Below are 25556 nucleotides of genomic sequence, written 5' to 3'. Positions count from 1 at the left end.
GGATGGGATTCGGATTTTTACGACGTTGAGGTATGATGGGGAGACGAGGACGGTGGCGTTTTGGTCGAGGGTTGATGCGATGCGGGGGCTTTGGGAGGGGGAGGGGAAGGGGCAGTGGGAGGCTTTTATTTGGAGGGTGGACCGGTGGACGAGAGTTACGGAGGGGGTGAAGGTTAGTGAGGAGAGTGTCACGATGGGGAGGCGTTGGGTGGGTGAGTAGTTGTTGGTTGATAATTGCATCTGTTAGTTAGGTTTTTCTCTTTTAGGGAATGAATAAAGTACACGGTAGGTATGAAAATACTTGTTAGAGCAGAGAGAAAGGGGAACCCAGTGGTCACATATACACAACCTGTTAGCCACGCTACCGTCTACCACCCGTACCCAGCGGCGACATCTTTGCAGGGCGTGGCAGGCGGACGCTTTTAACGCGTAACTACCACACCTGAGCACTGCTAGAGGGTTTCCAAAATACGGCAACGACGGTACTATGGCAGAGTAATTCATCCGTTACATACCATGGTGTTACGGTGTTCCACTGGCGGATGGTGCTGCCGAGCCTTGCCCGTCTCTGAATGTTGTGTGGCGGGACTGAGATATATGCAACAGAACATCGAGAAATCATGCAGAGCAAGTGGATGAAAAGAATCGCAAGACGGCATCGACCAAAGCGGAAGAGCGACCTCTCAGAACGTGAAGGGAGCTAATGTGCTTGCACTCGGCCATGCGTATTTCGCGCATGGTTATAATAGCTATCATTTCCTTGTCAGGCTTCCAACAACGGCCCGAGGCGATCTGCCAAGTGACCGGCCTGCCAAGGTTGCTAGTCGAGAGAAGGTGGGTGGGTTTACGAATAGAAAGCCAACATTCAGTCCCATCCGATTCATCAGTCTGCATGGAATGCGCGAGATAACCCGCACGGCGAAGAAAAAATGGTCGGACCGCCGGCGGGTATGTTGGGAAGTCGCCTTGGGTAGGACTTCGAAAAGGTCGGGTTGATTGCGACATTCCGAATGCCGCCGCTCAATTTGGGGAGCTGCAGGGACGGGGACTTGAAGGTGGATGGAAGCTGTGAAGCTGCAGGTCCGACAAAAAAGGCAGACTCGAACGAATGCATGTGAACGACAAACGCGTCTCACGACTGGCAGATAGGTATCATGGATGTTCGGCGCCTCTGACGCTGCCCAAGCAACAAATATGCGCCTTTACAGGACAACAATACTCGGGCGGCTCTTATGGCGCCGCGGAATTCCTCTCCGCGCCTCGAAATCGCAGACTTCATCAACAACGACACGAGTCGGCGCCAGCAGAATGCCGGACACCTGTTGTGCGTACGATGGACTGCACTGTCTATTGGGCGCGTTGGAGAAAGGAAAGGGAAGAGAAATCCCAAAGGCCCAGAAATGTTTTTGAACTAAGAAAATTTCGCGGATTCGGTGGTGCCCCACCTTCGGAGCCAAGTTTGGCCTGCCACCGAAGTCGAAACCCACAGCCAAACGGGTCTGATGAGTTCCTGAATCTGGAGCTGAACCATAATGTGGGGTTAGGTCCGTGCACCAACCCTGCATGGATTTGGAGCGCGACCTGACATCCACTACGGCATTGTGGAAGCCAGCAGTGGGAGGGCCAGGTACGCTGTATTCCGCGGTGACGACGACGACGATAACGACAACGACAACCACCTGCCTATAACCACCAAACTCCGATTCAGCCTTCCGAAATTGCAAGCCTGCATGTAACCAGTGATCCACGCCGACCGGCTTGCTCGCTCGCTCTCCCGACTCCGACCGAATTCCTGATTAACGTAACGTGGGCAGCACCCCTCCTAGCCCGAGATAACCCTTCCGAACCATCGAAGCCCTTTCATTTCGACAGAACCTGCAATTATTCGGTGTAGAGACCCCCGGCTGCCCCATACAACCGCCCACCATGGCGTCAGCCGTCTTCTTCCTCGACCTCAAGGGGAAGACCCTCCTGGCCCGCAACTACAGGGGAGACATCCCCATGTCCGCCGTCGAGATGTTTCCCGTCCTCCTTAGCGAAGCCGAAGAAGAGTCCTCAGCGGTGCCTCCATGCTTCTCCCACGAAGGGATCAATGTAACAACTCCTCGCCCAGTTTGGCCTCGTTCCCCATGTTGCCGTAGCTAACTCGGCGCTCCCCGCAGTACCTCTACATCCGCCACAACAACCTGTACCTGCTCGCCCTTACAAAACGAAACACCAATGCCGCCGAGATCCTGCTCTTTCTACACAAGATCGTCGAGGTCTTCACCGAGTACTTCAAGGCCCTGGAGGAGGAATCCATCCGCGACAACTTTGTCGTCATCTACGAGCTCCTCGACGAAATGATGGACTTTGGCTACCCGCAGACGACCGAGTCCAAGATCCTCCAGGAATACATCACCCAGGAATCACACAAGCTCGAAATAGCCCGCCCGCCCATCGCCGTGACCAATGCTGTGTCATGGCGTTCCGAGGGCATCCGCTACCGGAAGAACGAGGTCTTCCTCGACGTGGTGGAGTCGCTCAACCTGCTTGTCTCGGCCAACGGCAACGTGCTGCGGTCCGAGATCCTGGGCGCCATCAAAATGAAGTGCTATCTGTCGGGCATGCCCGAGCTGCGCCTGGGGCTCAACGACAAGGTCATGTTCGAGACGACGGGGCGCACGACGCGCGGCAAGGCCATCGAGATGGAGGACGTCAAGTTCCACCAGTGCGTGCGCCTTTCGCGCTTCGAGAATGACCGCACCATCAGCTTCATCCCGCCCGACGGCGAGTTCGAGCTCATGTCGTACCGCCTCAACACCCAGGTCAAGCCGCTCATCTGGGTCGAGTGCGTTGTCGAGTCCCACAGCGGCTCCCGCATCGAGTACATGCTCAAGGCCCGCGCCCAGTTCAAGCGCCGCAGCACCGCCAACAACGTCGAGATTGTCGTGCCCGTCCCCGACGACGCCGACACCCCGCGCTTCCGGACCAACGTCGGCGCTGTGCACTACGCCCCCGAACAGAGCGCCATTGTGTGGAAGATCAAGCAGTTTGGAGGCGGCAAGGAGTTCCTCATGCGCGCCGAGCTGGGTCTGCCCAGCGTTCGGGGCGATGACGAGCACGGCGGTGGCATGACGGGTGGGTTCGGAGGCAGCATGGGCGGTATCGGGGCGCCTGGCAAGGGGGCGAAGAGGCCGATCCAAGTCAAGTTCGAGATCCCCTACTTCACCACGAGCGGGATCCAGGTGCGCTATCTCAAGATCACAGAGCCAAAGGTATGTTTCAACCAGATCTTCTCGCGTAATGGCACTCCGGCTAACATACGGTCCACAGCTCCAATACCCTTCGCTTCCATGGGTGCGCTACATCACACAATCTGGAGATATTGCCGTGAGGTTACCAGATGTGGTATGAGCTGAGGGTTTGCGGCACTTCCGGTGACGGTGGTGGGACTGTGAAAGCTAGTCAGGGTAGATATCAAGGAGAGGCTGCGGCTGTGATATGGTTGAATCAGCTCCGCCCCAGTCTTGTCGGCGGCGGGCGGCCACAAGATGGCAGTCCGTATTGTGAGACAGCAAAAGGTCTGTGGTGGCGTATGGTGTAATGAGCGAGGCCGAGACATGACTAAACTAGACCAGACAATCAGGCACAAATGCTTGAACGTTGATTCCAACATTTGTTCCGCCTGTATTTCTGTCATCCCATTCGTGCTAATGATCAAGTCTCGAATCACGGTCAAATATTCGTAAAGCAGGGAGATACGACAAAGGCCACAATGTGCTGGTCTACCAGTCATGAACACGGAAGATACTAGGTGATCATGAAGTTGAAGGCACATCGAATTATGAAAGTGGCACTAAGACAACACTATCTGAACCGGCCAGCGAGCCCAGAGGGAAAAAAAAAGGTCGACTACCTCGGACAGGAATTTCAAACGAGATGAGAATACAAACAAAACAAAAGGAAGCTTGAGCCGCAATCTCAAAAACCAGATCAACCCTGAACCAACACCGTCCTGTACTCGAGATCTTGCAAGATCTGCTCCCAGATCTCTACCGGTACGTTATTCTCCTCACAGTCGTCTAGGCCATCCACCAGGTTATCCGCACAAACCTGGACAAAGAGACCGCGGGGACTTTCTCCCGATTTCGGCACTGAGTTCGTCAGCCGGCGTTCTCTTCAAGACGGTACTTCTAGCACAAAGTAAACTGAATACCCACGGTAGGGTGACGCCCTGCTCGAACCAATCCACTGTCCCATATCCCACTTCCTGCTCTGAAACACCTCGCTCGCCCGCCCCGGCCGGCCATGGAACCCCATCAGCGCAATCACAATCGGCAGCTCCCCGGACAACCCCCTCGACGGCCCCAGCCCCGGTCTCGTATTCCTATACACGGCCGGCACTAGCCCCGGCACCCACGTCGGCGCGTCCCCCGCCACAAACGGATCGCCGCTCGCATACGAATTCACGTACGACACGCCCCCGCCGTCACCACCCCCAACAAAATGCAGATGCGACCACGTCGAGCACCGCTCGTCGTCCTCCTCCTCGTACATCCCACCACCACCACTACCACTACTTCCTACGGTGGTGTATTTACCACCGTTACACCCGCACACGCGACGGGGGAAGGTGTGGCCCAGGGACGCGTCGCCGTCGGTCACGATCATGGCGAGTAAAGGGGAGCAGGCAAAGACGGTTTGGGCGCGGTAGACGGCGGGCCAGCCGTCGATGGTGGAGGTGTCGGGGTTGAGGCGCACGATGCGGCCTTCTGCGTTGGGGGTGGGGCGGTGCCTTTTGTGGGGGGCGGAGGGGGGTGGTTAGTTTGGGGGTTGGGGTAGGCGGTGGGTTTTGGGGGGGGGGGGGTGGTGAAAAGGGGGGATAGGGGATAGGGGAGTAGGTGGGGAGGTCAGGGTTGATAAGAGATTGGATTGGGAGAGCTCTGAGGCGAAGCAAGAAAACGCAACGTCACTGCTTCCCCTTTCTTCTTTTTGTTTTTATTTGGGGGGAGGAGAAAAGGGACGGAGAAAGAGAAAGCGCCCAACCCACCAGAGATAGCCATGCGCTGGCGACACGACGCCGTCCCGGTAGCGGAACACGGTGCCGACGACCTCACCCACATAGGCGCCCGCGTGCTGCGGCGGCATCGTGTTCAGCCACTGGTCCGTCAGCGGCTGCTCCTGCGGCGACGCCGGCTCGTAGTCGACCTGCAGCTCGTTGACCACGAACAGGAAGGGCGCCGAGAACGTCCCCGGCGCCGCCACGGACCGCTGCTGGGTGCTGCGGGAGGATTTCGGCTTGCTGTGGCCGGTGCTAGTGCTGGTGCTGCTGGTGCTGCGCCGGCTGCCGTGCTTGTGCGTCTTGCTGCCGCTGTGGCTGGGGACGCCCAGAAGCGAGAACATGGCGCTTTGCGGGGTGGCGAATAGGAGAATGGCGGGGATGTTGTGGGACAAAATGGTTCGGAAGCTGCCAGGAAGAATGTCTGGTTGTGTTGTGCTGTGGCGTGCGTGCGTTGGGCCCCTGTGGCCTTCAGATCCGTCACAAATGACAGAGATCAACTGCAGATATAACGTCCCACGACCTCGGGGTTTATGACGAGCTCGGCATATGAGCTGCCGAGGGTGGCATGTGTGCCCAATCCATCCATCTTCCTCTGCTCCTCCGCGCGTTGGGCATGAAGGAGACAGGTGCTGGGGGATCGGAAATTGGGAGGATGACAACGATGCCAGGGGGGGCATGTGAACTCCTCCAGACGTCCGTCGACATGATGAAGACCAAAGGTTTTTACTTCCGCCCAAGGAAGGATTTGCTCGCCAAGAGAGTCAGCTGGCTATCGGCAGGTAGTGAAGTTGACCGGTCTGGTCTTCTCAACGTGGGATGGTGGCTCGAAAGCCATTTCGGAAGATGCATGCCATGGGACTTATGGTTGGCCGATATCGCAGAGGATACCTATCCGAGATGGCGGGTTCACACGGAACTATAGTGGTTGTTAGGTGGTGATCAGGAGCGTCCAGGGAATAATATGTATGGTATACCTTTCCAATGGAACTTCTGTGCCATAGACCCAAATGGCAGCTCCCCTTTTCCGATATCAATATGGAACCATGGTGGCATGAACGGCGAATCAACATCCAAGGAATGCCATTTCCGCCGTCACCCATAGCAGCGGTATTTTTGGGGCCAGGGTTCGTGTCGAATAATATGGTACGCACGCAGGTTTATGTGTAACGTGAGAAGCCCTGTTTTGACCAAGATTTCCTGTGGGGACGCCAGCGACGGGAGGTTTTGACTTTATGGTAGCACAGAGAGTAGGATCAACATGGCCTTAAGGGTTATGGTGGGTTGTCGGCTTTGTTCGCCTGGCCACGAGGATAGGTAGAGATACCGGCACTTAATGAGTGGAAGGAGAGAGAACCAATGACATACAGCCGCCGCAGGCGAAGGTTAATTTGTTTCTCTCCTAGAGTTAAGGGGGGACAGGGCAGGATGGAACCTCTCCATATTGAACCGAGATGCTGCTACTTCACCCCCAGACACAAGGTTTCCAATTATGGGATATCGGCTCTTGAAACGGACGAGTGAGGGCTGGGTTCTATGATTAGGTTACACAAGTGACAGAGTGCCAATCTTTTGGATTCCTGAGCGCGGGATGTGTCACCATCCAAAGGAGGACGGCCAGGGATTTATTGGAATCAAATGCCCGCCGGTTGCCAAACCAGCCCCTCCTTCATATGGTCGCCTGGACATCACAGCCGTCACGCATGCATCTTGGGAGACATGATTTGAGCGCCCGGGTTTCGGCAAGCGGTGCATGCACGAGAGCTGGGTGATGCCCCTAGCCAAACTATAGGTAGAAACGGGGTTCCCATTCAGGAAACCCGATGATCAGGAATTACCTTGCCGAATGAGTTCTATTGGCAGAGGGGTGAGTCAACGAGTACTGAAGGAAGTACTTCCTCTTGGCTGTGTAACATCGTCAAAGTTAAACATGCGACCCTCGATGCCCAACGGACCGTGCCTTGCCGTATGCTGCCATCCCCAGACTTGGGTGTGATGTGACAAGCTGCGGCAGCTGATTTCTGACCAAGGATCCCGGCAGTGTGTTGGCTCCTGTCGTGGAACGCTTCCCCCGGTGTTGGGACCAAACCTGGGACGCCACATTAAGACACTGGGCATGGATTCCCGACCGATATCGGGCTTCAAACTAGACGGCAAAGCCTCCCTGATGATCCTCAGTTGTTCGTAACCATTGCCTAATCCTAGTCCCACTGCAGCTTCTTTTGTCCGGCTCCCCGGGTTCCTCGACAGGAATGAAGAGATAACTCGGCTTTGTGACTCGACGTCAGCCACCTAGGTATACAGACACGTAAATCTTCTAAAAATAACATTTCCTGGGCCGACGAGCTTCCGGCGAATCAATCCGCCACGCTTCCAATAACTTCAGACCCTTTAGGTTGAGACGTATCAGTTCGTATTACAGCGCAACCACAGGTGATATCAACCCCTGGAGTATACCCGGCTAAACTGTTCAAAATGTGGTTTGAATACTGCGGGCTTGCCCTTCCTGCTGCTTGCAGAGGCCGATGCACGTATCTCATGGGGAAGTAACCCTGGCAGCACGACTCTCGTGTAAATAGAGGCTAGAGTGACCGTTATCCTAAGAAAGGGTCTTGGGGCCCTAGCATTTATTTTTATTCCTTGTCCAACTAGAAGTGCCGGTACTAAAAAGACAAAATTGCAATAGTGAGACAGGCCGGGGAACAAGCAGACCAAAACCACAGCACAAGAGCAAAAAGGCAAAGGGTAAAATAAGAGTTAGTTGGAGACAGAAGCCCCTGTCCGGGATCCAGCCCGCACTAAGTACTAGGTAGCAAGAGAGCAAGCATACTCACCCATGTTACCAACGTCGACTAATTCACTGCCATATTACCTGCACATGACCTTTATCTGCCCGATCTACTTACCGAGACTGTGCCGTCCCTGTGTATGTGGTAGTATTCCCCCCTCTTCCTGTCCCAAGTCCAGTACGGATCGCTGTCGGGGGCTTCCCTCCTTGGCTTTTCCCTCCTCTCTGGCTCCCTCCTCGATACCTCCCTCCTTTCCGGCTCCCTGTTTACAGTGAGCGAACCCATCTTCCCGCTCAGCAACGACATGTCCGGTCCGCGAGGGTTGCGCGACACTCTGTGAGAATATCCGCCGTCGGAGTATGAATTTGCCGGGGCTGAGCCATAGCCACCCCCTGATCCACCGCCCGAAGCAGAGGGCCGAATACTCCCCGGAGGGAGGTTGGAGCGAGGACCGGCAGAAGGGCCGGGAGGACCGCGCGAGGCGGGATAGCCCAAGGAGGGGCCGCCGCCGCCGCCGCGTCCGCCGCCGCCACCGCGTCCGCCACTTGGTCCGTCCCTTGCGGCTATGCGGCGCCGCTCTGATGCCGCTATCTCTGCCCGTTCGGTATTTAGCTTTTCTCCGGTACAGTACTCTATATTTAGAGTTCTCGCAACATCCCGACACGTTGGTTGTTTTTCGGTGTTGTCGTGGCAGAGTTCAATAAAATGACCCTCTTTTTGCTGCCGGGGCGACTCGGTCTGGTCGTCGCCGTAGCAGCCCCATGCAGCAATCTTCAGGCGGGAGTACTCGAGGTCACGGTCTTGCACGTGGTAATACTGCCTTCCGTCGTCGTTGACAATTCGGATGTGAGGCAAGTCGAGAGCGCCCGATCTGAACTTGACTTCGAAGTCGTACTCGACGGCGTCCTCAGCATGGCAGTAGACCTTCGGCTTACGGTGGACGGCTGCCCACCATGCGGGAGCGTCCAGGTAACCGTTTTTCCGCATCTCGGATTGAAAGTGCTTCGGGACAGTCGAAACGAAAAAGTAGGCGCCTTTGTTTGATGGGACGAATAGAACGGCAACTATGCACCCTCCTCTATCCCACACGCCTTGTTTCATGGCCTCATATTGCTTGTTCGTCATCGTCCGAGACGAAGGATCTGCAGCGATCTGCTCCCAATGAAGGCGGGCAATCTCAACAAGGTCCGTCCACATGATGTCCCGGTAGTGCTCGCCGGATTGGAACGCCCTGTGCCACCTGGGATTCACGCCCTCCCCGCCCGTCTTAATTATATTCAGAACCATGGCTCTGGAAACCGCCGAGAAAGTAGAATGATCGAGGCTGATAAGACACTACAACAGTGAATGGTTATGCAGGCGGCGTTTAGCAAGGAGCAACAGACGGGAAGTGCTGGTAGAACGAGATCAAACAGTCCAGGATCTCGGCCCGCGAGATGGCTAGGGGGTATTTGGCACAAAGATGACGGGTGGATAACGCGTGTGGTCGTTGGTGGTTGGTGTCAAGGCGGGGTGGAAGTAAGCGGTAGAAGAGGATAGTGTAAACAGGAGGGAACCGGCCCAGTTGTCGTCCAGCGAGAACTCGAAAGATGAAAGCGAAGGAAAGAGCTGAAGAGGAGTGGTGACCTGCTTGATACCGGCTGTGGACTCGGGGCAGCGGTGGCTCGTTGATTTATATACTCATGCCAATTACCCCTTTGCCAACCTTGGCTTGAAAGGCTCAGGGTTGTAGACTCGGTTAGACCCAGAAGCGATCACTCACTAGAGGGAGGCTTAGGGTGGCCCGGTGAAGAGCCTGAGGCAATCTGCATCATGGTGAAACTCTCAGTCGACCGCCATTGACCTGAGCATGAAGACCACCCCCCCAAGTCCGTGAGTGGAGTTGTTTGACCAACACAATCCCGCCGCCGGCCACCGGCCGCCCGGGATCGACTAGTCTGAGATTCGTGACGTCCAAGGGCACTGCAAGTCGTGGGCGTGCTACCTACCAGACTAGCTCAAATCCGCCATGTCCGTATTTAGTTGGAAGCCATGCTCACAAAACAAGGCCGGCCCACGTCTTGACCAACCCTGGGCCCCTATCCGGAAAATGCACATGTAACAGGTCATGTTCGTTGATGGCGTGTTGGGGTCCAAAGGGGTGCCGGTGATGGCGTCGTGTGTTGGGGGCCAAACGCCTCCGTCACGTTGGCCTGGACAGGTGGGCCAGATGCCAGGTTAATTTGGAGTTTAAGGTAAGGTAGTTAGGGTAGTGTGGGTTTGGGGGCCAGGGATCTCTGGCTGGACCCGTGGCGGTGCACACACACTCTACACACAATATTCGAACATCGGATCGGAGTTGATGATCGGAGTTGGTAGCCAGAAAAGGTTACGTAGCGACCGGCCCGGCCGGGTTATCGATGGTTTCATAAATCGCCTATAAACCCGTTTTAGTCTGCAGGCGACACCGGGCTCTCAAACCTCTTAAGCGGCCGAGTGTATCCGTAGGTAGGTTGTTAAGTCTTGACTCCTGAGAAGTGGAATGACCTGAGTCGGGAGTCCGCAACCGGGGCTTGAAGGTAAATAAAAATTTACAACCTTTTGTATTTGAGAATTAAAGTCCAGGTAAAATGGAGCAAAATTGGGAACACAATCGGGCGGGTAGTGGCACCTTCCGTAGCTGATCTCCGGTGATGACAAGCTTGTCGCCCCTGGATCCACGCCCGGGAAGGCGCATCGTACATACATAGGTACGTACCTACCTGCCTGAGGTGGGTTGGCACCTGGCCAGGGCTGTTCACTGTTGCCCCACTATGTACATACGCCACATGGCAACCAAGCAGGCAACCGCCCACATTTCCTGCTTCTTCGTTGCTGAGTTGCGGCAAGTGACCAATCGGTTCAGGTAGTGCCTTTACTTGCGCCCGTGGGCACAACACACGTTGAACTGCCAACTTCATTACCTATCCTATTCCATCACTGTAACCATCCACCAGGTGCAACGCAGCGCACCAACAAGTGCATCAACAAGTGATGGCGGCAGACACCCATCTTCCTGGCATTTTACGCCTCAGCCCCGAAATTCGACATCGCATCTACCTTGAACTCGATTTAGGCCAAATAGAATACTACGCCCACACCGCTCCAGCAATCTACGAATTGGGTGGACCATCAAGGCCGGGGGAAGAGGACTTTAGACCTGCAGCCTTCTACGGTCTCTTGCTGTCCTGTCGGATCATCTACCTCGAAGCATCCTCGCTCTTGTACTCGGAGAACTGGTTCATCATCTATTACCAACCCCTCCGGGGTCTCAGTTCCCTACGCGCCCTCACGCCCCACGCGCTGGCATCTCTGACCAATCTCAAGGTCGTCCTCAACCAAACCTCCTGCCATGTACAAGGCTTCGACAGCTACGGGTATGGCTACTGCTGTGGACGGGGTTGGGCGTACGGCTCGGGGCAAGGCAAGCCGAGAGTGAGCGACCCCAAGTTGCTCCGCGGATGCCTTTCCCAATACCACGAAGGTGACCATGACTTCCCGCTCGACAGGTCCAATACACGGGCCGGGGAAGTGCTGGCAGAGTGGCAGAAAACGGCTTCATATTTAGCACCGCATATCGTACCTGGAAAGCTCGAACTGTCCTTGGTCTGCGACGTTCGGCATACAGAGGTCCAGATAGCCAGGCGCGTCCTAGAGGGCCTTTATCTACTCCCGCGACTCAAGGATTGCCACTTCCGACTATCCGAAACGCCGGATAAGCTACTCCAGCATATCACTGACAGTGCCGTTTTACAAGCTCGTCATATTATGTCTTCTGAAGCCCCGCCGTCGCCGGGCCCGTCCTCGCCAATGCCTTCCACAAACCTTTCCCCGCCAGCCCCTCGTCTTCTCACCCTGCCGCCTGAGATCCGGCTTCGAATTCTGGAGTATACCGACCTCGTCACTCCCAGCAAAGAGGTCATGTGGCACCGGAGGATCTCTCACAGTGGATATTATGTACAGACACCCCCATGCTATACTGACGATTTACGTGACTTTTGTGATGTCTCAGTCTGCCACGGCGGGTGCCAGTTTAGTCACTGCTGGAAGGCGCGGTGGGCTGAGCGGTCCAACGGGTGTTTCTGTCGCCTGCAACATACCGCCGCTTCGTCCCGGTGCAAATGCTGGGTCCCGCCAACCTCCTTATTCCTCGTCTGTCGCACTGTTTACAGCGAGGCCAATGTGGTATTTTACAGCCAGAACCGCTTCATCATCGTTGACGGCCCGAGCAGCGACCCATTGGAGTACTGGGACCCTGGCGACTACCCATCCCAGTCTTTTGCTGCCAGCCAGTTCCTGAGAAACGTCATCCCTCGGCACTGTCTTAAACATCTCCGCTTTCTTGAGTTCACCTTCCCCAGATTTACCCCCGTGGCTCGGCCAAGGGATGGGCACCCCGCGTTCCTAGACTGGGATACCACCGTTGAGTGGTTAAAAGACAAGCTCAACCTACGGGGTTTGACCGTGCGGCTGGCCGTGACAGGCCACCTTGGCCCTGGCGGGGGGTCACAAAGCAACTACGATTGTACGCGGAAGCAGGGAAAGGAGATTCTGGCGACTTATAACCGCATTCTACATCCCCTGCGGCTCTTGGGGACCGCCCCCGATGGTGGTTTGGCACGGTTCTATGCCGTGTTGCCGTGGCCGCTGAAATGGTCGCGCCTGGCAAGGGAGCAGATTAGCGTCAAAGGATGGGATTGGCTGGACTCCAAGGACGCAGAGCTCAAGAAGCGCGCCGAGAAATTTGTCATGGGGGACCGGTACGAATCTGTCACCCTCGCTACTATGGAACCGAGGAAGAGCGTCTGGAATTGGGGCCGTCCGTGCTACTGAGCTAGGTAGTTGCGCTATCGCGTAGGTCATACGTGGACCTGGGCATGTCGGATATGTAGATCAAATTGAACGGCCAAATGGATGGATGTCTCCTGTTCACCATCCACACATGTGCGTTGGGGATGCTGTTGGGGATATTGCCGTTCTGAAGGTACGCGCTTGATACTACTCCATGGGCTAAGGGGCGATATCAAAATCGATCTGTGTGCGAAACAACGGACAGGATTGCGTCGATAAGGGTTGTTGGTTTGCAATAGGGCTGCAGGTGGTATATGGCTTGCAATAAGTACTACCGAGCACCACGCGGGCCCTTCTTCATCATCTTGAACGCCTCATCTCCGTAAGACGTGCCATTCTGTCATGGCTCTGCCTCGCTCATATGTAGCAGCGCTGAATTAAGGAGCTGAAATAATACCTAACAGGTTTCCACGTGTTCGGCAATGTATGTATCTTCATATAGGACCCAAAGATCGGTCAACTAAAAAGCAAAGAGTTTCCATACCGGGGTTCGAACCCGGGTCGCCAGAATGATCAAGTCAGAGATTGAAAGTCTGGAATGCTAAACCACTACACTATATGGAAAGAACTGGTTGTTGGTGCTTTCTTTGTTCGACCGGGTTATGTATGCTGCTCGTAGGGGGCTCCTACCACATGTTCACAAGTTCCACAAGTCCATCCCTTCATCTTGTCTCAAAACTAGCAACTCGGGCTAATACACCGTAGATTTACCCAATGGGTCTCACAAAAAATAGGATAAGGAACCAAGAGGTCTTATGCCGTCAAACCAAGGCCTTGGAGGGTTTATAGACCAGCAACTAAGGTATGCTTTGTTGGCTAGAAGTTCGTGTCATTGACAGCGACCGCAGCATTTGATATACTGGCACAACCCGCTCAAAAGTATACGGAGATAACCATGGAGCAAGAGACCCCGGGTGTAGAAGTATAGCTCGGCTGCCGATCCCCGCTCTGCAGTACCATCACGCTCCTCAATATAAAGTTGTGAAATTCCGCCAACGTCATGCGTACCAATCACTTGGCAGGGACAAACTGCCGAAACTAAACCTCACATATATCCAGCCAAATATCATGGAATATACTGGCCAGGGTAATTACCCGTTGCCCACATTAACCTTACACGCCCGAACCCCTCAAAGCATGCCGGGATATAAAGTCCACCAAGTCACGGTGCTTAGGGCCCGATCGTGAAGGTTGTCCGTTGAAACTCCCAATCACCTTCATCCGCTCATCCTCCTACAACACACATTACCAGCTACAACCAACATGCACACCCTTTCTCTCCTCGCCCTTGGGGCCCTCGGCCCTTTACTGGCCTCCGCAGCCGACTGCACCCGCGAGTTCCTCCAAACCAGCGCCGACAGCCTGATCGCCGCCCAAAAAGCCGGCAACCCCGCGCTCCTCACCCCCGTCTCCGACACCCTCACCTACCGCGAGAACTACGCCGCAGCCAAACTCCCCTCCGGCATCCTCACCAAAGCCCTCCCCATCGACCACAGCCGGCACAGCCTCGACGCGACCCAATGCGCCACCTACACGGAGCTGATCTCCGCCACGGGCGCCACGCCCTACGTCCTGGGCGTGCAGATGTACTTTGCCGACGGCGCCGTGTCCAAGATCGACACCCTCGTCACCACCACGGGGGATTGGTTGTTTAATGCTACGGGGACGCTGCACTGGGCCAGCCAGGAGAAGTGGAGCACCATCCCGGAGGCGGACCGCGATTCAAGGGAGGTGATCCAGGCCGCGGCGGATGCGTACTGTGATATCTTTAGTGATAAGAGTGTGGTCGTGCCGTGGGGGTATCCCTGTGCGCGGTTGGAGGGGGGGATGTACACGGGGAATGGCGGGCCGAATGATAAGTGTGATGTGGGTATTCCGAGTGGTGTGAGTTTGACGGATCGGCGGTATGTCATTGATGAGACGGTGGGGGCCGTGTCGGTGTTTTTGAGCTTTGCGACGATTCCGGATAGTCATGAGTTCCGCGTGGAGAAGGGGAAGCTGCGGTTTGTGCATACCCTGACGGTGATGAGCGCGAGGGGGAATGGGAAGAGTACGGGTAGGAGGGGGCGCAGGTGGGTGATGAGTCCTCCGTCGAAGTGAGAGGGATAGGGACGGTAGGTTGTGATACAAGCCACCGCAGATCTTACAGATCGGAAGCCCGTCATTTGGTTTGAAACATAGTTGTTTGTAGGTGATACAGAGATTACAGCGAGGTATACACATATGGAACAGCTTGAACGTGAAACATCCCAACCCATAAACCACCCACCCAGCCCAATCCCAACGCCATTCCCCCCTGCCAGTAAACCCCCAACCCCTACACCCCCAGCAACACCGCGCTCTCCGTCTTCGCCCTGGTCGTCGCCTCCCCCATCCCACTCTTCGGATAACAGAAACTCAACCCCGTCCCCTGCGGCCCATCCGCCGTCACCCACGACACCCCCGTGCACGGCCCCAGCGCCGACGCCGGGTACAGGTTCAGCTGCGCGCACAGGGCGATGCAGTCGGCCATGGAGATGACGGGGAACTTGCCCAGGTCGCCGCTCGGGTAGTCCGTCTCGCACTCCCGCCGGAAGGTTAGTGTGGTGCCGGGCACGGTGTAGTTGGCTTGGCCGGAGGGAAGTGGGCATTCTTGGATCACGGCGCCCACGGCGACGGCGGTGGTGATGGATTGGTCGGTGGCGAAGCAGATCTTGTTGGGTTCGGGCGTGCAGGTGGGTGGGGGGGCTGAGGTGGTGGTGGTGCTTGGGGTGCTGCTTGCGTTGGCGCTGGTTGGTGGTGTTAATAGGGGAGGGTGGTTTGGGTTAATAGGTGAGGGGATGGAGAGTGGAGAGGGGACTAGTGTAGGATGGATAGGGTTGGGTAGCCCGGACTAGGCGAAGGGATGGAGGGTGGACTAGGATGGATAGACGGTAGTTGAAAAGGGCTAGACTCACCTGGGACACGCCTCCTGTGCTCCCGATCCCGTCGCGGTTCCCGTCTCGTTCCTTAATACCTGGCTCTGCACCACCCCCAAAACAACTAACGCGATGGCCAGCAGGATATTGCTGACCGTCAGAAAGAAAGTCGTCGTCCTCAGCCCGAATATCCTCGGCTGCGTTCCGGATGTCCCGATCTCATGAGCTGGTCCCTGCGGCGGCGCAATGGGCGACGGCGACGCTACCTTCCCTAGTGACGGTGGTGTTGGGGAGTTTTGGTTGTTTTGCCAGCCTTGATATCTCCAGCTCTCGTCCCCCGGACCTACCGGCTCGGGGGCATGATGCTGGTAGTAATGCTGACTCTGCTGTGGATGTACCGGGTGCAATCCGTCTGAGAGATTCACGACTTGGGCCGCCTCGTAGTCCTCCCTACTCCAGCCGATGGCTTTCGACATGGCTCCTCGCTCCGGCCAGCGACGCGCACGCGTCCTAGATATCGACGTTGCTCCGAGAGTTGGAAAGATCAGCGTCCCGGGCTCAAGGTGAGGGAAATGTTTCGGGGAAACAATTGATGGTCTTGGCGGAGGTCAGCGAGTTGGTGGTCTCAGTCCATGTTGGGGGAGGCAAACATGCTCGGACAGACAGGGGTTACACTATCACATTCCGTGCCCCTTTCCTAGCCCGCTTTGGGGTTGGGGGCCGAGCTTGGCTTGATCCTTCGGCGCATTACCGAGTCAGCTCGATGCTATCTTGGGGTCTCCCGCCCCTGGTCTCAAACCAGAAAAGACGACACCAACAAGCAACATGTGGGATTGTGGATTGGGGTCCGTGATTCGCATACTATGTACTCTTTTCGTCCGAATCTTCAAGTTACTAGTAATGTAAGTATGTCTTGCATCGTGGAGACCCTCAGCCTCTAACCAAGGTCGGAAAGAGATAATCTTGGCATATAATACTACCTTATCCGGCTGAGCCCGGATATATTGCAAAAACGATCGTGAGGGCGCGGGGAAATGAAGCTTTGCCCCTCGTTGACATCTGCCCCTGGATCGTGACCACCTTCATGCACGGATCTCGAAAATTGACCAATCCAAGCTTCATCTCAAGGGTTTTGGCGCGATTCGGTCTTTATCATGGTCGGCACTCCTCCAGCGGCCCCCCCAGGCTTTACCGACCACACTTTCAAGTCATCCAATGGCGCCGAGCTCGCCGTACGAGTATGGCCTGCTGAGACTCCGGTAAAGGAGCCGGCGCCGTTTGTCGTCTGGTAGGTCAGGATTCACTACTTCCAAAATGCCTGGCTATGCTATTGCACAACGCTGTTTTTCTTCTTTTCTTTTCCTTTCTTTTTTTCTTTCTGGGATGCCTCGCTCTCTCCCCTAATTCCGCCCCGCGCTTCCAGCTATTTCTCCCCGTACATGTAGTTGATTAAACCATCTCCATTCACTTGTGTTATCCTAAGAATGCCGGTACCTATTGGCTCCCCCCCTTGAGCACTCCCAGACACTGCATAAACATCAAACCACAAATGCAGAAACTAATAACATCCAGGACCCATGGAGGTGGATGGTTTGGCGGTTTCCGTATGTCCCCAGCACCAAACATGACTCCCAATAATTAACGCCACAAGACTTCGCTCCTCTGCCGTGGATGGCACCCGGCTTCCGGCAGCGCGGATACCACTTCGTGTCGCACAATTACCGACTTGCCCCGCAAGCTCGCGTCGATGAGCAACTGGCTGACTGCCTCGAGGCCATTTCATGGTGCCGCGCCAACCTCCCGGCCATCCTCGGCGCCAATAAAGTCGATGTGGACCGCTACGTTCTCTGCGGTGAATCCGCGGGGGGCCATCTCGCCGCCCTAATGGGGCTACACCTACCCGCTCCAGCCCCGAGGGCAATCATCGACGTGTACGGTGTAGTGGACTTCCTGTCGATGAAGGCGTTCGGCCCGCCCCACCAACGCCCCAGCCGAACCACGCAAGGGCCGTGGAACGGCAAGTTCTCCGAAGACACACTCAACAAGCTGCTACGGGACCGTGATCAAGCCAACGTGTTGACCGACGGGCTGCCGTGGGACGAGTTCACCCACCTGACAGACACCGAAATCAGCAAGCTGTGGGCGACCGACTTCCGGTACACGGACCGGGTGCTGATGCAGGCCGAGCTGCACATGATGCACTCGCTATCGCGGTCGGCGGATGGCCTGCTTGTCGGGATCATGCACAAGGAAAGGTTTGACAGCGAGGAAAGTTTTATCGCCTTTGTTCGGTCCATGTCGCCTCTGCGGGTGCTGCAGGAGCGCGTTATTGAGGGGAAAAGGGGGCTTGAACTGTACCCGCCTACCGCGTTTTTGCACGGCACGGGGGATGTGGACGTCCCTGTTGAGCAAAGCTATGCCATGGCTGGTGTGCTGAAGGACGCCGGGGTCCCGGTAGTGGAATGCTATGAGGAGGGCGGGCTGCATGTGTTTGACATGAAGTACACGGTAAGGAATTCCACACGCACGGGGTGTGTTTTGGCTAACACCGTGCTCTAGAGTCCGGATGTACCGGGGTGGGACAAATACATCGTTCCTATTCTTGACTTTGTCGATAAACATGCAGGGTCGAGGTAAAATGCTAGTTCCGCGTTGAGCGGGCGTTCATAAACCAGTAGCTCTGCATACATGTACACCACAGGCAACACAGGTTCGACTAAGACTAAAGACAGTGTCCGTTGCGCCCGTTTTGCTCCATGGCCTTGTCCATGAATTCAGGTGTCATTCTGTTGGATCCCACTACGATTCTATCGCAGTCTTCCCTATCATTTCTTTGTCTTCACGAGGTTTGCGTCTCTCGCTCCTATCCCCCGAGCTCTTAAGGTAAACACGGCTGCGGAACTACGGATTCACGGGACCGTTATTGTATGTAGTCATTTCGGGAACCAAAACCATCTGAATCCATGAACCGCAACGGATTATTGGTGGGAAAATAGGCCACCACGAACAACGATAAGTTTGGTTCAAGCAGCAAAGGGCGCCCAAAGATGCGACTCTACGTGGACCCCCACACCACGATGTCACTCTTCTCTCAGGATTTCAACGCGGTAGCTTCCGAATTGCGTCAAAGAAACCCACTTCCAAGCCCAGCCGACTTTATCCGTGCTGGTTTAGGGCCGGCTCTACCATTTTCGGTTGCATCCAACGCGCCAAGGTCGGTCATGAAGCACTTCTGCCGCGTTCGAATCTGATAGTCGCATTTTGACAGGCAGCTAGCCGGGTTTGGCGGGCTTGAGAATGGTATGTTGGAAGCCCAAATGGCCTCCAACGAAGGTATCAAGCTGGCAATACATTTGTTTCAATTACAGATTCCTTAGGAATACCAAGATCAGAAACCCAGGGCCTGCTTGTATAAGGCATACAGGAAAGCAACGATTAGACCCATGACAAACACTCTTCGGGAAACAAACCACCACCTCGCCGAGGGGGCCGGTGCTAACCTTGCCCTCCGGCGGAGCGACCTTGAAAACGAGGGTGCCGCTGAACCAAACTCGGCCGCTGCCAAGTCTTTGAAAGCATGGGAATTCTTTTGGGTTCTTCTAGTGCCATTCTAGAAACCGTCTTCCGTTATCTTCTTTGGGCAGGCTGGCCAATGTGGTGACATCGGGTTCCCGAATACGATCCAAAATGGTACGCCACGCTCGGAGCATGGTCTGCCGAGTAGCGGGGGAAGGGGAGGCTCAAGAACGGTTAGGGGCAGCTCCTCTTAGACAAGTTGCATCCACTAACAGAAGGCTCCCTCGGTGCAACGCCGACCCAGCCCAAGCAACGGCGAGTCTATCAAAACCAGGTCAACAACCATCTCTTCCCCGGATTCCAAGCCTCAGCCGCTCGTCCGTACTTCAGGCTAAAATGAGACCGAGGAAAGCATCAACGGTGTAGAAGTCCACGTGAACGGAGATGGAGTCCAGCATCCATTTACGGCTGCATTGGGAACCACCTACCTGGTTCAAGACATGGTCCCAGCTGGCGTACCAAACTTTCAAAGATGAAAAGGCTGGGGGAAGATGAAAGTCCCCAAGGCTAACCAGGTAATGCCCCGCCAGCAAAACGGCTTATAAAGGACAGCCCAGGACCTTGTCTTGGAACCAGGTCCAGGTAGAGCATCGACACACTAGGTTTTCTCCAGCTTCACTGCCCCTGACTCTGCAACCACACAGGCAAGATGCTGTCTCCTGCCCTCGCCTCGTCCCTTCTCGTCGTGCTCGGCGCCGCCGGCGCTCACGCTCAACAGCGCCAAACCCTCTGGGGCCAGTGCGGTGGCTCAGGCTGGAATGGCCCAACAGCGTGTGTGGATGGGGCATACTGCTTCCAACAGAACCAGTGGTACCACCAGTGTATCCCGGGGAGTGATCCTTCGCCGAGCCCGACAAATCCGCCTCAGCAGTCCTCCACGCTCACCACGTCCCGGGTGACTGTTGCACCTCCTACAAACACGTCTCCAGCGCCGGGCGGAGGTGGTACTACCTGCCCCGCCACTCCGAGCGGCCAAGGCAACCCGGTTGCCAACGCTCTCAACGACCCTTTCACCTTCCACGGCGGCGGCAAGGTATCTAGCAAAGCAGACTGGACGTGCCGCCAAGCTGAGATCAGCAAGCTTCTCCAGCAATACGAGCTGGGCACTCTCCCGCCCAAGCCGTCGTCGGTCACAGCCAGCTTCTCGGGCAGCACGCTAAGCATCAGTGTCTCGGAGGGCGGCAAGTCCATTTCCTTCTCGGTCAACATCAACAACCGGCCGTCCGGCAGCGGGCCTCACCCGGCCATCATCAACTTTGGAACATTTGGTGGTCTTCCCGTCCCAGCCGGCGTGGCCACCATCAACTTCAACAACGACGAGATTGCCCAGCAGCAGGACCAGTCTTCGCGTGGCAAGGGCAAATTCTATGACATCTACGGCAGCGGCCACTCTGCCGGCGCTCTGACGGCCTGGGCGTGGGGTGTTTCCCGCATTATCGACGCGCTGGAACTCACGCGTGCGCAGACCAACATTGACCCGGCAAGAATCGGTGTGACAGGCTGCTCTAGGAATGGCAAGGGCGCCATGGTGGCGGGTGCACTGGAGCCTCGCATTGCCCTGACCCTCCCCGAGGAATCTGGCGCAGGCGGTTCCGGCTGCTGGAGAATTGCCACATGGCAGAAGAACAGGGGCGAGAACGTGCAGGAGTCGAAGCAGATCGTCACGGAGAACGTCTGGTTCTCGACCAACTTCAACAGCCAGGTCAACAACGTCAACGCGCTGCCTTTTGACCACCACATGCTGGCCGGCCTCATCGCGCCCCGTGCTCTTTACGTCATGGAGAACACCGACATGGAGTGGCTCGGCAAGGTGTCGACCTACGGCTGCATGGGTATTGCCCGCAAGCAGTGGGAGGCCCTGGGTGCTCTCGATAGCTTTGGATACTCGCAGGTTGGCGGCAACTCGCACTGCAGCTTCCCCAGCTCGCAGCAGGGCAGCGAGCTCAACGCCTTTATTGGCAAGTACCTGCTCAACAACCCCAATGCTGGCAACACCAACATCTTCCGTTCCACCGGGAACCAGAACTTCGACCTCAACTCGTGGAGCCCGTGGACCGTCCCCAAGCTGTCTTAGGGGGTGGTCCGGTAATGATAGGATCTAGAGAGGGAGAAGGGGTGTTATGGATGCATGTAACAAGGTTGGAACAGCAACATCAGTACATTTTGAGATAGATGGCATCCTTTAACTTACCTAACTAAGTAGAAAAGTGCCTATACATACTAAACTGGCAATGATAACACGACACGCTTTTCCCCCCATCTTGATTCGTATGCTTTTCCACCCAATATCCCTCGCTAGGTATGTACTAACGCACCGTGACAGCTACACCTCAACACTGAATCCTCGGTGGCAGCCCCAATTCCGTGATGACCCGGTCCTTGTACGTCTTCTCGGCAAACCCAAAGAATTTATCTACGTCTGCAACATTCGAAGCGAGGCCGAACGAGACCCGGATAGCCCCAAGATATGGCATCCCCAGCGCGTCGATGAACTGATCCAGACCCCCCGACGCTTGCCGGCTTCTCGCCAGCTTCCGGGTGATCGACAGCTTCCGAACACCCTTAAAATCCAACTCGAACGCAGCCTCACCCGCCCCGGGGTTACAAAAGCACCCCGTGCGCAGCGAGATCCTCGCCGCCGCCGACTCCATGGCCACGATCCGCTCATCCACCACCTTCCCCTCCGCATCCAGGAAATTAAACGCTACCGTCCCCCCCCGCATCACCATATCCCTCGGCCCATAAACCCTCACCATCGCCCTCCCATCCGCATGCCTCAACCCCCCCAACCGCTCCAAAAACCACCCCGTCAAACACCGCACCCTCTCCCCCACCACCCCAACCCCCCCAACCCTGCCCCCCATCAACCAGTCCAACCCAAACACCACATCTGGCACCCCCAAGAAATTCCCCGTCCCATCCTCAAACCCCTCCGCGCCCCCCGCCAGCACATGCCACTCCGCCCCCGCACCCACCATCGCCGCCTGCACCGTGCCCCCCGCAAACCACGGCCTGTTCGCCCGCAGCATGCCCAGCGCATCCCGCCGCGCGACTAAGCACCCCACGCCCGTGGGGAAGCCGAAGACTTTGTACCAGCTGAGGATCACGAAGTCGGGCTGGCAATCCCCTTCTTCCTCCTCACCATCACCATCACCCTCCCCTCCCTTTGTGGAGGAACGGGAGGAGAGATCTAGCGTGGAAGTGGGCAGGTAGGCGGCGGCGTCGAGGAGGACATGGTAGCCGCGTTGGTGGGCGAGGCGGATCCAGGTGAGGGGGTGGCGCACGCCGGTGAAATTGCTTTGGGCGGGGTAGGCGAGGAGGCCGAGGGGTGGTTTGTGGTGGGTAGAAGATCGGGAGGGGGGAGGGGAGGGAGAGTGGGGAGGGGATTGGGTGATTGATTTGGTCGTGGAGGAGGGGGATAGGGAGGGGGGTGAGGGCGGCGGTTTGGTCTTGGTGTTGGGGTTGGGATGGGTGTTACGGTCCCGGCGCCGGAAGATGCTGCGGCATGTGAGTGGGAGGAGGTCGAGGAGGGTGCGCTCGGGGGGCAGGGCGGCGAGGACGTCAGACGTGGACGTCCGCAGGGACGGCTGCTGCAGCGGGATGTAGGTGGTGGGGGCGCCGCGGGCGCGGGCGAACTCGCGGAGGCCGTTGACCGAGTTGTGGTTGTCGGCCGTCAGCACCAGCCGCGTGTTCTTGCTGAAGGGGTAGGCCTCACCCACGAGCCGGGCGGCCCCCGTGGCGTTGGCCGTGAAGATGACGGTGTACTCGTCCGGTGAGGCGTTGAGGTGCGCTAGGATCCGCGCCCGCGTGCGGTTCATGGCCTCGGTGGCCGCCGCGCTCGTGGGGTTGGACGAGTGTGGGTTGCCGTAGAGGTTTTGGGATAGCCGTTCGTGGTGGTGACGAATCTGGGCCGAGGCGGCAAGCCCCGACCCAGTGTAGTCTAGGTATACATGGTCTTGTGAATCGAGGTAGCTGTACTCGGTGGCCCGGAGCTCGTCCAGGCGGGCCGTGGCCTGGTACTCCGGGTACTTTTCTGAGATGGTTGGCATTATTCCGGGTAGGAATCAGATGATGACAGCTAGTGGCGTGATGGTGGCGCCCAAAAGGCGTAGCTGCTGGTAGAGCGCAATCACTAAGATATCGCAATAATAGCGTGAGTCCGAGCCTGTTTAACTCTGCCAGGTCCGAGACCACCCTCAAATAGACAGAATAACGCATTTCTGGGCCGAAGGATTCAGTGCTATCCTACTTGTATTGCTGGCTTCACCCGCCACAAGTCCGAGCCTCCGAGGGAGGTTGTCAGCGCTGGCACTCCACCTCTGACTCGCGGGTTACCTGATGCCACACACCCTCTTCTCCGGGGAGGCGCCGGGTGGTTGATTCCCATGGTGTGTGACAAATATTGGTGCAAAAGTTGGACTCGCTAGTACCTCGTTGTCCCTGTGCTTGCCGATCAGGATGCCTGCTGACTCTTGCTCGCCCGAATTGGCTAGTCGCTGGCTGACAGTTGTCCTCTCGTTCCCCTTTCCGGCGGCCCTTGGGTGTGGTTGCACATTTGCGGACGTTTTGAGGCGTGGAATGTTCATGATGACGCATGTTGTCCTCGGTGAGGGTTGCAAAGCACCTCCATAGGTTCACAGCAAGGGGGGGTGGGAGATGTGCCTTGCAGCCAACGGCCCCCTCCCTCCCGGGTCTTGACTAGGCCCTTCCCGGTATCAGTCAATCAGAATAGAGATCTTTGCATGCAAACGAAATCTGCGGTTACTAGTCGAGTGATGATCGGGCGTTTGTCTGCCTTACCTGCGGTCTGCTTCCCCTGAATATCGTTGAGCCGGTCGGCGAACCACCCGCCTTTCAGGTCGGTTTCTCTATTCGGAAATACTAGGCGTGTTAGTCACGCGGACCGTACCCGCTCTCAAAGTATTAGGCGGCCTGTCCTCAGCTGTCCTCGGGTGCCTTGCAGGGCAATACATACAGGGCTGAAGCTGGACATGGGCTGCTGGATGCGGAAACGGCGGCCGGCTCGCCCCCCTCGCCTAGCTGGTGTGACCACTCAGAGGCGAATTTTCAATTATTTCTGTGATTGTCATGGAGCTGACAATGGGGCGGCGTATGCCCAATCAGGTCAGCAGAACGACCAAACTTGCGTGGGCGTGTGGCTCAGCGCCCAGTCGGCACATGTCGGAGTTCAGTTGCCCCAGGCTCCTACTCCAGCTCTTCCGGCGGCTGGGATCGGGTTTCGACTTATGGTTGAAAGTTATGCCTGCTCATAAATACTAACGTGATGCATGTTTTCACCGTTGTTATAATTAATTTGTTAGCCCCTGTATGGTCAACTCGGCACTTGTACGTAGCGAAAAGCTTGGTCATAGGCCACAGTTCCAGTCAGAGAAAATGTCTAAACAGTCCAGGAACGTTCTTGATCTGCACATGGTGGTCAGCGCTATTGAATTTAGGAAACGGAAAGTTGGTGTTGTGACGGACTAACCCCGGGGTTCCCGTCCCAATGCAACTCTAAACCAGCAAGTGCTGGCTTTGAATATTTGGACCCCAACCCGCCGTCAGCTGTTCAAGGCCTCGGCAATATTGGTGCGGATGGGCCAGTATTGCCTAATGGGCGGCAGCCAAACCAAGTGAGCCGCCACAGGGTTGCAACGGTATGAATGCGTTGTGTGTATGTGATGGGAGGGGAGGGGTGCAAGCTCTTGGGCCAACCTCACTGTGTCATTGGATGGTGGATAATTCGCAGAAGCGATGGAGGGAAGGACTTTTGGCCCAGACAAGACGGGATGCAATATTCACTGACCAACATGCATAACTCCAGTCCTTCAGAAGATTGTCCGCCCATCCTTTACCGTCTTTCAGGCTGTTGGTCAAGGACCCAAGACCAAGGCCCTCATACCTGTATTAGTCCACTTTTACTGACTCTCTGGTGCTGTCTTAACTTCGTAGGCCAGGTAGGGTTGGGGTTATATAATACTACCATCCAATAGTAAACACCAAGGTATACTCTTCGAAAACCCCTTTTCCTTTTACCTGGGATAATAGGGGTAATCACGTGTCATAGTCGCACGTCAGAGTCCCAGAGCACCAACCGGCCGTCTCTTCTTAATGAAGCGGTGATACACCTCAAAACCACACACACCACCAACGCTTGGGCCACAGTACCGCACGCCTTGGATGTCAATGTCGCATGAGGGAGCAGATAACTCAAGATTCAAGAACTGTAAACTTCCACCGCGAATCCTACGATTGCGGTCTCGTAGTCACAGGGCCGCGGTTCCGGGAACCGCGTTAAAAGATCACTTCTGCAAGTGTGAAAAGAAAAGTAAGAATTGCCTGCCTCCTCAACTCAAGGAGGGTCCCGCCCCCTGACTAAACATA

The 25556-nt window shown here is 56.2% G+C and overlaps 9 protein-coding genes and 1 non-coding gene across 10 annotated transcripts; 5 read left to right on the top strand and 5 right to left on the bottom strand.

Moving 5' to 3' along the window:
- Positions 1-1439: 1439 nt before the first annotated feature.
- On the top strand, positions 1440-3756 carry F5144DRAFT_615596 (Mu homology domain-containing protein). The gene is made up of 3 exons (XM_066791808.1): positions 1440-2094; positions 2163-3257; positions 3316-3756. Exons 1-3 carry the CDS (start codon positions 1927-1929, stop codon positions 3394-3396), a joined length of 1344 nt encoding a protein of 447 aa, XP_066640657.1. The 5' UTR covers positions 1440-1926; the 3' UTR covers positions 3397-3756.
- Positions 3757-3975: 219 nt separating this feature from the next.
- F5144DRAFT_497736 (uncharacterized protein) lies at positions 3976-5385 on the bottom strand (the record flags this gene model as incomplete). Its single annotated transcript, XM_066786224.1, has 3 exons — positions 3976-4136; positions 4203-4369; positions 5033-5385. 3 exons carry the CDS (start codon positions 5383-5385, stop codon positions 3976-3978), a joined length of 681 nt encoding a protein of 226 aa, XP_066640656.1.
- A 3042-nt stretch (positions 5386-8427) lies between these two features.
- Positions 8428-9117, bottom strand: F5144DRAFT_497928 (uncharacterized protein; the record flags this gene model as incomplete). The annotated part of the gene is made up of 1 exon (XM_066786236.1): positions 8428-9117. A coding segment is annotated over one exon (690 nt), but the record flags the coding sequence as incomplete, so codon positions are not given.
- Positions 9118-10666: 1549 nt separating this feature from the next.
- On the top strand, positions 10667-13121 carry F5144DRAFT_584797 (uncharacterized protein). Its single transcript, XM_066789643.1, has one exon. The coding sequence runs from the start codon at positions 10843-10845 to the stop codon at positions 12679-12681; it is 1839 nt and encodes a 612-aa protein (XP_066640654.1). The 5' UTR covers positions 10667-10842; the 3' UTR covers positions 12682-13121.
- Positions 13122-13174: 53 nt separating this feature from the next.
- Positions 13175-13263, bottom strand: F5144DRAFT_t155. Its single transcript has one exon. It is a non-coding gene; the product is annotated as a tRNA-Glu (tRNA).
- A 640-nt stretch (positions 13264-13903) lies between these two features.
- Positions 13904-14908, top strand: F5144DRAFT_584796 (uncharacterized protein). Its single transcript, XM_066789642.1, has one exon. It carries the CDS (start codon positions 13963-13965, stop codon positions 14797-14799), a length of 837 nt encoding a protein of 278 aa, XP_066640653.1. The 5' UTR covers positions 13904-13962; the 3' UTR covers positions 14800-14908.
- F5144DRAFT_584795 (uncharacterized protein) lies at positions 14864-16405 on the bottom strand. Its single transcript, XM_066789641.1, has 2 exons — positions 15636-16405; positions 14864-15467 (listed from the first exon to the last, which is right to left on the bottom strand). Exons 1-2 carry the CDS (start codon positions 16070-16072, stop codon positions 15017-15019), a joined length of 888 nt encoding a protein of 295 aa, XP_066640652.1. The 5' UTR covers positions 16073-16405; the 3' UTR covers positions 14864-15016.
- A 253-nt stretch (positions 16406-16658) lies between these two features.
- Positions 16659-18477, top strand: F5144DRAFT_376122 (Alpha/Beta hydrolase protein). The gene is made up of 4 exons (XM_066784551.1): positions 16659-16884; positions 17169-17200; positions 17248-18104; positions 18156-18477. Exons 1-4 carry the CDS (start codon positions 16751-16753, stop codon positions 18231-18233), a joined length of 1101 nt encoding a protein of 366 aa, XP_066640651.1. The 5' UTR covers positions 16659-16750; the 3' UTR covers positions 18234-18477.
- A 1344-nt stretch (positions 18478-19821) lies between these two features.
- Positions 19822-21300, top strand: F5144DRAFT_659456 (uncharacterized protein; the record flags this gene model as incomplete). The annotated part of the gene is made up of 1 exon (XM_066793234.1): positions 19822-21300. One exon carries the CDS (start codon positions 19822-19824, stop codon positions 21244-21246), a length of 1425 nt encoding a protein of 474 aa, XP_066640650.1. The 3' UTR covers positions 21247-21300.
- Positions 21301-21502: 202 nt separating this feature from the next.
- F5144DRAFT_496616 (pyridoxal phosphate-dependent transferase) lies at positions 21503-23221 on the bottom strand (the record flags this gene model as incomplete). Its single annotated transcript, XM_066786158.1, has 3 exons — positions 21503-22299; positions 22351-22621; positions 22733-23221. 3 exons carry the CDS (start codon positions 23219-23221, stop codon positions 21503-21505), a joined length of 1557 nt encoding a protein of 518 aa, XP_066640649.1.
- Between the last annotated feature and the right edge of the window lie 2335 nt (positions 23222-25556).

The sequence above is a fragment of the Chaetomium tenue genome (assembly GCF_020726465.1).
Source record: "Chaetomium tenue strain MPI-SDFR-AT-0079 chromosome Unknown F5144scaffold_6, whole genome shotgun sequence".
In the NCBI taxonomy this organism is placed as follows: Eukaryota; Fungi; Ascomycota; class Sordariomycetes; order Sordariales; family Chaetomiaceae; genus Chaetomium; species Chaetomium tenue.
Note: the sequence above shows the minus strand (reverse complement) of the source record. Positions and strands in the feature narration are given on the sequence as shown.

What these genes read in the sequence shown, in the direction of transcription:
- F5144DRAFT_615596 (XM_066791808.1), top strand. Translation starts at nt 1,927, where the DNA reads ATGGCGTCAGCCGTCTTCTTCCTCGACCTCAAGGGGAAGACCCTCCTG. An exon ending in TCTCCCACGAAGGGATCAAT is followed by an intron (nt 2,095 to 2,162) that starts GTAACAACTCCT and finishes CGCTCCCCGCAG; the next exon opens with TACCTCTACATCCGCCACAA. An exon ending in TCAAGATCACAGAGCCAAAG is followed by an intron (nt 3,258 to 3,315) that starts GTATGTTTCAAC and finishes TACGGTCCACAG; the next exon opens with CTCCAATACCCTTCGCTTCC.
- F5144DRAFT_584797 (XM_066789643.1), top strand. Translation starts at nt 10,843, where the DNA reads ATGGCGGCAGACACCCATCTTCCTGGCATTTTACGCCTCAGCCCCGAA.
- F5144DRAFT_584796 (XM_066789642.1), top strand. Translation starts at nt 13,963, where the DNA reads ATGCACACCCTTTCTCTCCTCGCCCTTGGGGCCCTCGGCCCTTTACTG.
- F5144DRAFT_584795 (XM_066789641.1), bottom strand. Translation starts at nt 16,072, where the DNA reads ATGTCGAAAGCCATCGGCTGGAGTAGGGAGGACTACGAGGCGGCCCAA. An exon ending in GCACAGGAGGCGTGTCCCAG is followed by an intron (nt 15,468 to 15,635) that starts GTGAGTCTAGCC and finishes ACCACCAACCAG; the next exon opens with CGCCAACGCAAGCAGCACCC.
- F5144DRAFT_376122 (XM_066784551.1), top strand. Translation starts at nt 16,751, where the DNA reads ATGGTCGGCACTCCTCCAGCGGCCCCCCCAGGCTTTACCGACCACACT. An exon ending in CCGGCGCCGTTTGTCGTCTG is followed by an intron (nt 16,885 to 17,168) that starts GTAGGTCAGGAT and finishes AATAACATCCAG; the next exon opens with GACCCATGGAGGTGGATGGT. An exon ending in TGTTTGACATGAAGTACACG is followed by an intron (nt 18,105 to 18,155) that starts GTAAGGAATTCC and finishes ACCGTGCTCTAG; the next exon opens with AGTCCGGATGTACCGGGGTG.